This window comes from Macrobrachium rosenbergii, chromosome 56 (assembly GCF_040412425.1).
Source record: "Macrobrachium rosenbergii isolate ZJJX-2024 chromosome 56, ASM4041242v1, whole genome shotgun sequence".
Classification (NCBI taxonomy): domain Eukaryota; kingdom Metazoa; phylum Arthropoda; class Malacostraca; order Decapoda; family Palaemonidae; genus Macrobrachium; species Macrobrachium rosenbergii.
Genome location: NC_089796.1, coordinates 16,951,802 through 16,965,749, shown reverse-complemented (window position 1 = coordinate 16,965,749; position 13,948 = coordinate 16,951,802). Strand labels below are relative to the sequence as shown.

General features: G+C 37.4%; 2 protein-coding genes across 2 annotated transcripts in view; one reads left to right on the top strand and one right to left on the bottom strand.

Annotated features, from left to right (window-relative positions):
* The window catches only part of LOC136836425 (sialin-like), a 417,985-nt gene that overhangs the window by 300,502 nt on the left and 103,535 nt on the right, over window positions 1-13,948 (bottom strand). The window lies entirely within an intron of this gene.
* LOC136836424 (rhodopsin, GQ-coupled-like) overlaps window positions 1-13,948 on the top strand; it is a 200,704-nt gene that overhangs the window by 96,380 nt on the left and 90,376 nt on the right. Inside the window, exon 3 of the mRNA XM_067100645.1 lies at window positions 13,325-13,432. Within this exon, the coding sequence (XP_066956746.1) occupies window positions 13,325-13,432 (108 nt within the window). The remainder of the gene's footprint in view (window positions 1-13,324; window positions 13,433-13,948) is intronic.

Below are 13,948 nucleotides of genomic sequence, written 5' to 3'. Positions count from 1 at the left end.
GGCAGCAATTCAGAATCTTTACGTATTTAAAAAAAAAAAAAAAAAAAAAAACGGTGAAAAAAAGCCAGTCTTCAATCTCTTTCAGAAGACATTCCTCAGTGTCCCGTCGTTAACAGAAATAAGGTTAATGACACACTAAGCATAAAATCCGCATCGCGTGATACTGAACAGATAAAGGACATTAAGTCAAGTCCCTTGACCAGTATTAAAGGTGATATAATTAATACTTTCCCTTACATTTTATACGGCATTACTTTAGTAATATAACCTTCAATTACAGCATTTTTTTAACAATGAGCTTGACTGCGCGTGCTAGGCAGCGCTGGAACCCGGAGCTGCCCGTCATGTCTCCCTACCCTCCCGATCCCCTACCTACCCCGCCCCACCCGGGGCGGACACACAGGTTTGCAGGAGGAAGGGTAGATATGTCATGTCTCCCCTATCTGGCTAGCACGCTGTTGGCCCAGCGTTCGACTCTCCGACCGGCCAATGAAGAATTAAAGGAATTTATTTCTGGTGATAGAAATTCATTTCTCGTCATAATGCGGTTCGGATTCCACAATAAGCTGTAGGTCCTGTTGTTACGTAACCAGTTGGTTCTTAGCCACGTAAAATAAATGTAATCCTTCGGGCCAGCCCTAGGAGAGCTGTTAATAAGCTCAGTGGTCTGGTTAAACTAAGATATATTTAACTTTTTCTCCCCTATCCTCCCGATCCCCTACCTAACCCACCCGCACCCAGAGCGGACAAACAGGTTTGCAGGAGGAGGGTGGTTGAGTCATGTCTCCCCTACCCTCTCGATCCCCTACCTATCCCGCCTCCACCCAGGGCAGACAAACTGGTTTGCAGGAGGAAGGTGGATGAGTCATGTCTCCCCTACCCTCCCGATCCCCTACCTACCCCGGACAAACAGGTTTGCAGGAGGAGGGTGAATGAGTCATGTCTCCCTACCCACCCGATCCCCTACCTACCCCGCCTCCACCCAGGGAGGACAAACAGGTTTGCTGGAGGAGGGTGGATGAGTCATATCTCCCCTACCCTCCCGATCCCCTACCTACCCCACCCCTACCCGGGGCGGACAAACAAGAAAGATCCACTCGGACTTTTTATTATTATAGATAGATAGATAGATAGACAGATAGATATTGTAGACTGTCCTCTTTGTTTCACCTGCTACCATGCTGAAATTGTAAGGACTGGGTATTGAGTGACATACTGGCTGGGTGTTGACTGGTTTATTGGTGGTTCCTTACTGAGATAAATGTACAGAATCTTCGAAGATGTTATTGACGCGTGCGAGCGGTAAGGTAGCGTCTACACACAAACAGGTAAAAACAGAGGTATAGGCTCGAGCATCTGTGTTTGTCGGTAGACAAACAGATGGCGATATCAAGAGACATACTTAACATTCAGTGATGAAATATATATCAATGGAAAAGCCAGGAAATTCTACACATGGCCAATTGCATGAGATTCGAGACAGATTAATGAATACAATGCAGTAGCATAATATATGTGAAATGGAGAGACGTTTGGCGTCTTCCCAAACAGAAACACACATACAGTTTGATACAGAAGATTCGTTGGAACATTATGAGTACATGATTAGAATGTTTGCATGGCAATGCAAGTAGTGGTGATTGTACATACATCAAGACAACAATGCTTAGGGAGAAACAGACGAAATGTTGTATGGTTGAAATCGCGTTCTGCCAGAGAAAGAAAACGAGACGCTTGCTTTGTCCTGTCCACTCCGATGGATGATGATTGACGAACACACGAACACACACGTGTTTGGAAGAGACAGCGTCGGGCTCTTACAAAATATCTAAATCAGGATATTTTAAAAGGAAATTCTTGCTGTCGTTCAAGTTACTGTTCACGTAAGACAATTTTATCGGTAAATTTGCTGCCCTTTTTTGCCTTAGTTTTTTTCTTAATCTTTCTGTGATAATTAAACGCTTGACTTCAAATACCCAAGCAGTTATCTGCCCGGGGTGATTCAACCCGCATAACGATTAAATTGATATCCTGTCTGTGGTCGTCACAACGCTGCGAAGCAATTGATATCATGCCTTCAAAGGAACATACAAACTCATAAATAATTACAATGGGTAAACTGAGAAACGTTCTCTCATGATATCAAATGGGTATGCATTCCACCTCAAGGCAGATAGAGTAACAGCATGCCCAAGGATGAAGGGCCGTATTGCAATAGTAAAGCAGAACGATTCGAGAAAGATGATAATTATTATTGTGAATATAAAAAGTACTGAAAAACAAACTTTCTGGCGATATTCTCATTCTAAATTCACCTCAGTGGACAAAGCGTTGGACTCGATTCTTTTTAATGATGGTCCGAGGGATAGTTTTTCGTCCTTTTCTTATTTGAACATCAGAGGATTTTCAAATAAAAAGTATTCTTAAATGCCAGTAAAAAATAGGTTACGAATTCACTGCAGCGTGTTTATTTACAAAAAATCTATAAATTTGTCCACTGTATTTCATTATTACTAGTGTGCCCTTAAGTTAAAAATAACGCAATGTAAGACAATTTAGAAGGTCTCGACCATAAAACTGTTACGTACAGTTCCGAATCTCGGACCAAGGTACTATCTTCATCCTACATAATTCGATGGGGCCGGTGGTGAGCAGATGACCCCGGGCTGGACGACAGCAAGGCTAAATGGGAGGTTCATTACCCTAGGCTAGACTATCGTTGTTACACAAAAATATATATATTCTGATACACACCGCTTTTTATACAGTACGATAAAAGTTTGACAGCTTTACTAAACCGGATTCTAAAATTCATCATTAATCTGACTGACTGATTGATTGATGTATAGATTTTAGGCATACATTCCAAGCTCTGGGGCAACTAAGGCCATTCAGCGTTGAAACGTAAATTGACAGAAAGGAAAACCTCGTAGTTGCACTATGAATCAACTGTTAGGAGAGGAAGGACAGTAAGATGGAAGAAAGAGAATACGAACGGAAGTACAGTAAAAGGAATGAGAGCAGTTGCAGCTATGGGCCGAAGGGACGCTGCAAAGACCCTAAGTAATGCCTACATTGCACTGAATGAGGTGCACTGACGGCACTACCCCCCTACGAGAATTATTAATCTGAGAATATGAAGTTCATATGATCAGAAAACTGGCTGACTGTAAATATCTGGGGCCATAACTACCATAGTTACCGACATCGAGTAATAGAAGGTTTTGAAGGTAATTAAACAATTCCACACATTCTGCTGCCACTTACAACAAATCCCTAAGATTTGTTGAGAGAGAGAGAGAGAGAGAGAGAGAGAGAGAGAGAGAGAGAGAGAGAGAGAGAGAACACCAATGTCATGAAACAAATCTTTTACCAAATGGATTTTGAAATGCACCTAGCAAAAACTACAAAGACTGCTCAGTAGTTAGAATCCTGCACACCGTTTAAAGAAAAAGTAAATTACAGGAAAAAAAGTTTATTACCTAAAGCAGTTAGTACACAAAGTTTCCAAGCAACAGGTTCAACATAAAAGGCCAGAACTCGGTATTAATCAAACAATAAACAACAGCAGGCAACTATTATGAAGGAAATCCTCCTAACAAAGACACTCGTTATGGAAACTCTCGCAATTGCACAAATAAGAGAAAAAACAAAAGAGAAAACAATGGAAGTATTGAGCTGGATGTTCTAAAAATAGATGGATCAAAAGAAGACTCTTTCAAAGGGCTATAAAAAGCAATAGCCGAGCGTTTTCTCGGTAATATAAGGTCAGGTCTCGTACGGTAAATTGCAACGCCAGGTTAATATAAATCAATCCATCATTCACCATGTCATTTTGGAGTTTTTACTTCAAAGAATGTCAGTTGTAACACCAAGTTAAGTATACCTTAGTTTAACCAGACCACTGAGCTGATTAACAGCTCTCCTAGGGCTGGTCCGAAGGATTAGACTTATTTTACATGGCTAAGAACCAACTGGTTACCTAGCAACGGGACCTACAGCTTATTGTGGAATCCGAACCACATTATACCGAGAAATTAATTTCTATTGCCAGAAATAAATTCTTCTAATTATTCATTGGCCGGTCGGAGACTCGAACTCGGGCCAGCAGAGTGCTAGCCGAGAACTCTACCGACTCGTCCAACGAGGAACTAGTGAAATAACGGGTTGATTGATTAATTGGTTCGTGTTAACCTGGCGTTACATGCACGAAGAAAACCAGATTGTGAAGTGTAACAGGTTCGATACACCTTAGGTCTCCCCACCTATGAAATAAGGCAACATTGGGTCTGGTAAATTCTTGGAAAGGCGACCTAGGAGAGCCAGACACAGTTAGAACTGAAAAGCAACCTTGACAATCTTTTGGACCATCAGCACTGTTTTGCAATCCCATGCCATAAGGTAACTCATAGTCTCTTGCAACAGACCTTTTAAATCCGGCAATGGGTCATAATGAATATAGAATTTTGGTCAAAGGCCAAGCGCTGGGACCTATGAGGTTATTCAGTGCTGAAAGGGAAACTGACAGTAGAAAGGTTTGAAAGGTGTTACAGGAAGAAAACCTCGCAGTTGCGCTAAGAAAAAATTGCTAGGATAGGTGGATAGCAAAATGGAAGAGAGAAAATATGAATGGAGGAGGTACAGTAAAAAGAATGAATAGGGTTGCAGCTACGCGCTGAGGGGATGCTTGAGTAATGACTACAGTGCACCGCGTGAGGTACACTGATGGCACTACCACCCTACGGGAGCCTTGAAAAAGTTTACTGGTCACTAAACCTAAAGAACTGAAATGATGTGGAGCACTCAGCAGCTTTCATTATAAAATGAGCTGCAAATGGAGAAGTAAATTCAAGTACAGGTTAATTGTCGACAAAATCACGAAGTCTAAGAGAGTAAAGCGTGACAGACTATTCACACGATCCCATAAAGTAATTAAGTTAGCAGAAAATACCATACAGGAAATCACAACCATGAACGACATCAACAAAGGATGCCCAATTTTCTCCTCTTAAATGAGCGTCTATTGCCATTGTATGCAACGTTTTGAGGTGGTTCAGTAATGTGGAAAGAATGGAGGATGAAAGGTTAGGTAAAAGTTTCAAATTCGAAAGTGCTATGGGGAAGAAGAAGATGAAGATAGAGAAAGGGACTGGACAGATGGAGTGAAAAAGTTACTGGAGAGGAGGGCCTTAATATCAAAGAAGTCTGAGAGTGGTGCAAGGCTGAGGTGAGTGGCGCAGTATGAGTTGTGGTGTTTGACCCACAGCTGTTCAGGCTTCTGCGTAGTTGTATGAAGCGGCAAATGCTGTGGAATTTTTCTACACAGGTTATCCATCCACGATACAAAGTCAAAGTTAAGTATAGATGTAGCTGTGATCATTGCCCTTTCTTTCCTTCAAAACTACCCCTCTTAAGGAAACCATTTAATGTAATATAATATAATGTAATATAATATAATATAACATATAATTATCACGGTGCACTCCAAGTACTTGGTTATTACACAACTAACCACAGTATTCAAAAATTTACCTCACTTCAGCCAGATACCTGAACTCTCATAACAATAAAATTACGACAGAGTACTCTACAGGTAACAGTAATCCCTTAAAAAGCTTTATTAATCACGTGAAAAATCAAACTAAGTTTATCAAAAGAAGTGTGAGGTATCAATAATCAAACAAGAAATATACTAGAGTAAAAGGGCATCACTCCATCAAACAACTTTAACTGTCTCCCTGATCTTAATTCACTTCAGCAAAACTACAGGAACAAAAAATGTTTATCACTTTGCCTTATGCACCCAATTAATCCTATTCACTGGTGGTCAATAAATGAAACAGTTTTTTTTTTTACACAAAAATTTACTTTTAAATCAAAATTTATAATTAGAATTCACAATCTGAAAAATTTACTATTACTTGAAAACAACACAATATTTAATTAATTCTTGAATTAAATTATTAAACAAAACTAAATCACAAAAACTTTAAATTATCAAAAAATTAAATTAATCAAGCAAAATCTAAACTATCAAGAACTACTCAAGATCTGAAAAGATCTTAATAAATGAAAATTAAATCAAACATGCCATGTTAAATTAAGAAATATTTAAAATGCTATGTAAATAAATGCTAAATCACAAATATATAAAATTGAAATATCAAGAGATTGCAAACACAAGAGCACACAAAAATACACAAAAGAATTATCAATAATAATTTCACTAAAGCAAAAATTCTCTTAATATACCTTATTATACCATGGTCATAATAAGTAAAATTCACTTTACCTTACACAAGCTTGTGAAAACTTTTGTAAAATTACTTGCAGATGCTCTAGATTCATAAAACACACTTTTTTATCAGGCTCCTTCACAAATATACAATTTTCATAAATTCAGATCGCAAAAGCTAAGACTAACACCAGTGACCACATTAACACTTTACATTAATAATTACTCTCTTTTGAATAGAGAGAGAGAGAGAGAGAGAGAGAGAGAGAGAGAGAGAGAGAGAGAGAGAACCAATATGAATGGTCTCTGAAATCAGAATGTATAAATCTGAAGATTCCGGGTATGAAATGAACCAGTCATATGACGTCATTAAGGCATTTTGGGAAGGAGATACAAAGAAGGTTCTAGAAGGAAGCAAAACGTGTTGAACTGCAACCTTACAAAACATGACGTAATCGATCGAGACATGTACTCTCACTCTCAAAAGGGCATATGTGATTCGAACAAAAAAAAATCATATGGGACATGATCAGAACATCACATGATCAGAGCATTGTAATCTTAAACATAACGTAATTGCCATGTGTTTCAGTGCAACACTGGTTCTATTTCTCAAAAGGTACACGTCTCTACCAGAAAATCGTATGGAATACATGTAACATTACGAAATCACTCATCTTCTTCTCAAATGGAACAAAGCTTTTACAGAAATCTTAACATGATCAAACAGACTGCAACTGGCTAACTATGACTGGCATGTTTTAAAAACAAAACGAAAACCCCCAGGTTGGTTTTCTGAACAGAGCAGTGACTGTTATTCCTGACCTGTCAGCGCTTTATCTTAACTGGTGACAGATGGCACATCTGGTCTAAAACTCAAATTTCTCTCTTCCACTACTGCGCTATTATCAAGAAAGATATTATCAATTCTAAATTATGCTGCTAAGTTATCTAAATCACTAACTCTTTTGAGATCTGACACTACACTACATATGATATTTCAACAATTATTATTATTACATATAACACATGATAAACAGAAGAGTAAATATATCAAGACTACAGGTTGATATACATACATATTACAAGGAAACATCATGAAAAAATATATATATACATACATATTTTATATATTTTATATATATATATATATATATATATATATTTATATATATTTATATTATATATATATATATATATATATATATATATGAGAGAGAGAGAGAGAGAGAGAGAGAGAGAGAGAGAGAAACTGTATCCAATAAATTTTTATGAAGCAATAAATTTCATACTCCCGTGTGTACCTGTCCAGGTAATAGATCACCCTGTCTTTTCTAAATGAAAAAAAAATTGACGGGAAAGAAACGGATGCAGTATCATTTTTTTATTTAAATTTTTCTGCTGATATATTGTAAATTAAATCAAATAGGTTTAACGCAGAATTAATCACTGTTAAAATAACAATAACAATTGATTAAAACAAAGTTGAAGTAAATGGCATTTTTTAATATGAAAAAGGTAACTGAATGGGAAACAAATAAAACCAAAGAACAGAATAAGAGATAAGTATGCGACAACGGGAAAATGAAGCGAATTCTAATGGGTTACATGAAGCCTGAAAGCCTGGGACGCAAGCAATCTATTGTCATCAGAGCTCTGGCTATTTCTAGCAACCAGCCTTGATACAAATCATTTATGCAAAGCCACGTTCAGAGATCGTCATTAAAAATGGCATCCTTTCAGTGAGGAACTAGAATCGACACCTTTAGAAAACCCACATTCATTCCTCATCCTTCGTTTCAACGAGGATAAAGTACACTGCAGGTTTGCGCGGACGCTCTTCGGACAGACCAACACCAGTCTTGTGTAATTTCCTTATTCTTTACTTATTTCTTTCTTTCTTTCCTAATTTATTTAATTATTTATTTATTTATTTATGTAAACAAATTTCTTTTATTTTTCTCTTTTCATTTACATTTTAAAATCAGGTGTTATGGAACATGACTAAAATCTTAACAGCCTTTTCGCCTTCTTCTAGGCTAGTTGTTATGAGATCACAGGTCCACAGCGGGCCTCTTATTCAATCAAACACCTTACCATCTCTCTTAGGAGCTGCCACTGTGCAAGAACTCGTTCGGGCATAAGGCCGTTATATAAAAACCAACCAACCTTACGGGCTACTTCCCATAACAATAAGTGCACAATACGAACGATGGTGACACGTTCGTTCAGTCCCAAAAACGTTTCCCGTTTCTTAGGAGGCAACGTGATACAGGAGTGGTAAGGGACGCTCGGATTATCGTGTTATGCTATTCTTGTTTGTTGATCCCAGCACATATGGAGTGCTTTATATATTTATTTAATTCCTCGATGACTCCTTACAAGATCTCAATATGCTGATATGAGAGAGAGAGAGAGAGAGAGAGAGAGAGAGAGAGAGAGAGAGAGAGAGAGAGAGAGAGAGAGAGAGAGAGAGAAATATATGTGCCACCTAAAAGTAACGTAGCTGAGAGAGAGAGGGAACAGGAAATATGTGTCACCTGTAAGTAACGTAGCTGTGTGTGTGTGTGTGTGTGTGTGTGAGAGAGAGAGAGAGAGAGAGAGAGAGAGAGAGAGAGAGAGAGAGAGAGAGAAAACAGGAGATATATGTGCCACCTGAAAGTAACGTAGCTGTGATAGAGAGAGAGAGAGAGAGAGAGGGGAGAGAGAAAGAGGGAGAGAGAGAGAACACGAAATATATGTGCCACCTGTAAGTAACGTAGCTGAGAGAGAGAGAGAGAGAGAGAGAGAGAGAGAGAGAGAGGAGAGAGAGAGAGAGAGAGAGAGAGAGAGAGAGAGAACAGGAAATATGTGCCACCTGTAAGTAACGTAGCTGAGAGAGAGAGAGAGAGAGAGAGAGAGAAGAGAGAGAGAGAGAGAGAGAGAGAGAGAGAGAGAGAGAACAGGAAATATATGTATCACCTGTAAGTAACGTAGCTGAGAGAGAGAGAGAGAGAGAGAGAGAGAGAGAGAGAGAGACAGGAAATATGTGTGACACCTGTAAGTAACGTAGCTGAAAGAGAGAGAGAAAATAAAAAATATATGTGCCACCTGTAAGTAACGTAGCTGTGAGAGAGAGAGAGAGAGAGAGAGAGAGAGAGAGAGAGATTTAGATCTCTAACCTACACATAGTAATACTCTGAAGCCCGAAACAGCATTAAGAAATGGGCCAGGTCCTCGTAAGACCTCTACTGACGAGAAGTTGAGAACCAAAGTGCGTAATCGTAATTTCCATCCTTTGCATGAATAATAATAATAATAATAATAAATAATAATAATAATAATAATAATAATAATAATAATAATAATAATAATAATAATGTCATCACTATTACCAACGGGAGAAAAAGACCCATTATTAAGTGAAATTTGTGTTTCTATTTTCTTCTTGTTATACATATTTTCATCACTAAAATCTGTTTATAAAAAAAGAGGAAATTAAAAACACAAATATCACTATATGGCTTTTCTCATATTATCAACTGCAATATGAATTTTATAACACATAAGAGAACTCAAAAATATCAACAAGCAAATATATATATATATATATATATATATATATATATATATATATACTGTATATATACATACATTTATACTGGATGAGGCCGTCATATAAATCAAAGGGAAAAAGGCACAGCGTTTTAAAATCCTTCCAAGGCCTCTCATAAATATGTAAACCATTTGACTTGTTAACATTCCAGACACTGCGCTCAGGAAGTCTGGCAAATCCTTCCCACATAATAATGTCTGCGTTACCAACACTACATTGATCGTTGCATTTAATATTGATGTTGGATCAAAATGGAGTAAAAAAATAATAATAAAAATAGAAAAAACTCAGTAAAAAGACTGAGGTTCTCAATCCGGAAATGCAAAGCCAAAAAAATCCCAGGGGGGAAAGTGATCGTGAATACCAATATCCGGTGATATTGCGCGACAAGAAACTTTGCAATCAATCATCAGACTCGTATTCATACCCCCCTGAGTTCCGATACACACGCTTGGCTAGATTAATTCCTTACTTTTCTTTTATGCTGTACTGAGAAGCTGGTCTGAAAAGACTGACTGCGGGATTGATGAATTATGTTATATCGTCCATCGTGTTTCCCTGACATAAGTAATAAGCTCGTAATATCTGAAAAAAAAAATTTATGATGACAAATATTTTTCATCTGCAAAATTGTGCAACAACTTTCCTACGCAAAAAAAAAGTATAAACAAGCGCAACAACTAATACGACAGCCTCGACATTGCTCAAAACGAAACAACAACGACAACAGCTGACAAAACATCCTTGACAGTATAAACGACAAAACAGAAAGTCAAAACAACAAAACAACGACAGCAGCTGAGATATCCACATATTGCACGACAGCAAAACAAAGTAAATACATTTCGAACGTTCTTTATTTTCTGAATAACATTGTTTTTGGAATTCTCTTTTTGCTTCTGTTTTCTAATACTTCTTTCCCATAGGCGCCATTTAGGTAAGCGCATTTTGTTGCCTGTTCCATTCCTGTTTAAATTTAGTCTCCTTTAGAAAAATCACCTGTTATCTAAAGAGAAAAAAATACTCTCCGTAATTAAAGTGAAATGTACTCAAGTTATTCAAATACAAAGAGTACATTTATCTTTTAATCAGATTAATTTTCCTTAATGAATATACTGTTAAGTCCACTGATATTTACACGAAAATTCCTTCCCGTTATTCAACTGAATATTCGCGTTATCTAAAAAAAAAAAAAGGTCCCTTGGGATTTTCTTGTGGATAAAAAATATCTTATTACCAGAATAAGTTATCTTGGTTTTAAATAGAAGGCAATTCTTTTGATACGTATTAAAACGGAAAACTCTCTTCATTTTGTTTTCAGAAAAAAAAACACTATTCCTGACAGCTTGATAAAAAAAATCAACAAATTCAAAACTGCAAATTTTTATTACTAGACTTGTGAATGTCTAACATCTAACATTCATCAGTTCAACCCTCATTCTGGTAAACGGCCTAATCAGTAATTCAAATGAAAAGAAAAATCACAGTGTGAAAAACATCTATGAATAAGAGCTTTACCACCTATTGTCAGCTTCTTCACTGGAGAAAAATCATTTTGACCAAAGTGTTGGATCAGTGTATTGGCTGAACTGATCTTATTAGTTTTCCTCACGACATTGTCTCTGTGTGTATTAAATCATCGATGATTATCATACCATCCAAAAACATACTCATTGCTTCCTTGTCATCAAATGTCAAAGACAAACCCCTAACGATGATTTTGAGGAACAGTTTCATGCAAAGTTAAGTATGCCTTAGTTTAACCAGACCACTGAGCTGATTGACAGCTCTCCTAGGGCTGGCCCGAAGGATTAGACTTATTTTACGGGGCTAAGAACCAATTGGTTACCTAGCAACGGGACCAACACAGGTAACTACCCTTTACGTGTCAATTGCAGGTCTATTCACTAAAACCTTACAACGATCGGTCCCGGAACCCCGAATCATTCAGCGTTAGTATTACAATCATTCCTTAAATGCTTTACATTCAATCATTGTCCTAATCGAATACTGGCACTCTTAAATGTCATATTGGTTAGCTATTATACGGGAATGCTCCTAAATTTATCCGACGACGAATTTGATAATGCTCCCAAGGCAAGCAAATCACATGCTTCGCTGAGTTAAAACCATCCGACAGGATTTCAATTTAGGGTTAAATGGGTAGAACTTGCCTCAGGCCAGACAGCTATTTTGTTCGTCAGTGGTTTAGAGATGAGCGTAAATAGCATACCCCTGATGCAGGATACCTTTTGTACATTTATTTTCGAGATTTCAAAAAGAACGTAAAGCAAGATTAAATATAAAACAGAGGTCTTATATGTTTCCTCACCCCCCCCCCTCTCTCTCTCTCTCTCTCTCTAAATGCATTTCCATCATATCTATAAATTTCTCATATTTTTTACCCGTCGCTTTTATAAGTCAGTGGCATTCATATCAAATAGTTTCATTCTTTTTCCCCTCTCAATTAATATCCATACTTCAGTTTCATATCAAACAATTGGCTCAACAGTCCTCTTATATATATCCCACTGTTTCGAATTACACTCCGCTTCTCTTCCGAACCTTTTCTTCTGATCCTTCTATCTCTCCTTATTCCTCTATTTCTGTGATTCATTTCATCTCTTTAACCAATGTCATCCACTTCATCTACTCTCGGGTGCTTCAATGAACAGGACACTTCCGTTCTTCTGCAATTCCACGTTTACATGCATTGCTACATCTTCCTGGCTTCCATTTTAACCTAGCCACTTTAGTTTTGCAAACATTCACGTTCATCCTTATCTTCTTGAAAGCACGCTCTCCAACGCTTTCACCGGTCTCTGAAGCTTCTCGTTACTACCACAGCAAGCACGGTGTCGTCAGCAAAAGCGTCGATGATCATGGTGGTTCATGCTAATTTTTCATGTCTTTGCAAGCAGTTAAAAAAAATTTATTCCCAATATTGCCGGTTGTATCGTAGCGTGTGAACATTTATACCTTTCTAGGTTGCACAGCTTAGTTATGTATCTTTGCAATATGTTCGTAATTGCAATTGTGCTGTGAAATAGTTTTCAATTGCAAAACCTTCATATGTTCCTATGTTCAGTAATGTTAATTTGCAATAGCTTCCCAAGATTCTCTGCTGAGCAACTTTTATTTGCAGTTTATTTACAGGTTGTTCTGCAATATTCGTTATTTGCAATTCTTTCCAACTTTACTGTGCAAAATTAATTAGCAAAATTTGTACATTTTTTTTACTGTGTAATGGTTACCTGCAACATCTCTGCATGTGAGTAACGTTTATTTAGCAATGTATCCATAGGTCGTTCTGCAACATAATATTTATTACAGGATTCTCAGTAGTGTGTTCGTTATTGGCAATATCGGTCCAGCTTTCTCTACTAGGTGTTGTTAATTTGCAATCATTCTGAAGTCTTTATTGTGCGATGCTTATTTGCAATATCTTTGCACTCTTCTCTTTAAACTAATGTTTACTTGCAATATCTTTTCAGGCTGCAACTACTACGGATTCTCCGCAATGTTCTTCGGCACATTCTCCATGTGCATCCACGCCAGCGTCAGCGTCATACGATACATTAATATCTGTCATCCAGAAAAAGGTAAAACCATTCGAATACTAAATAATCTTTCAATTTATCAAAGCCGTATTTTTAACAGATATGTAAATGCATGAGCTCAAGCAGACGACCGCACGCACGCCCACATACATGAACATTTGTCTGGATATACAGGTGCATACATATTCATACATAATGAAAATGCATGTTCGTATGAATACCTAATTCACGGGCTGGTATTCGTAATGTCGAGGATGGACGACATTCCCGAGACATGTCGTGATCTCTAATTGCAGTTTCCTAGATATTTACATACTGTAGCATTCATGGAATTCCGTATTCATTAAGACCTCCAGCTAAGACGAACGAAGACTATAGCACTTGACCTTAATCTACATTTTTAAAAATAATATGAGATGCTGAGTTGTATTGTGAACAACTAACAGAAACCAGTTAGAAAGGGGTGAAATACAAATAATAACAAAATGAAAATTAAAGGTGTGATTAGAAATATATTCTTGAAAAACAAACGAATGTCATCTGGAAAAGATGGATGAA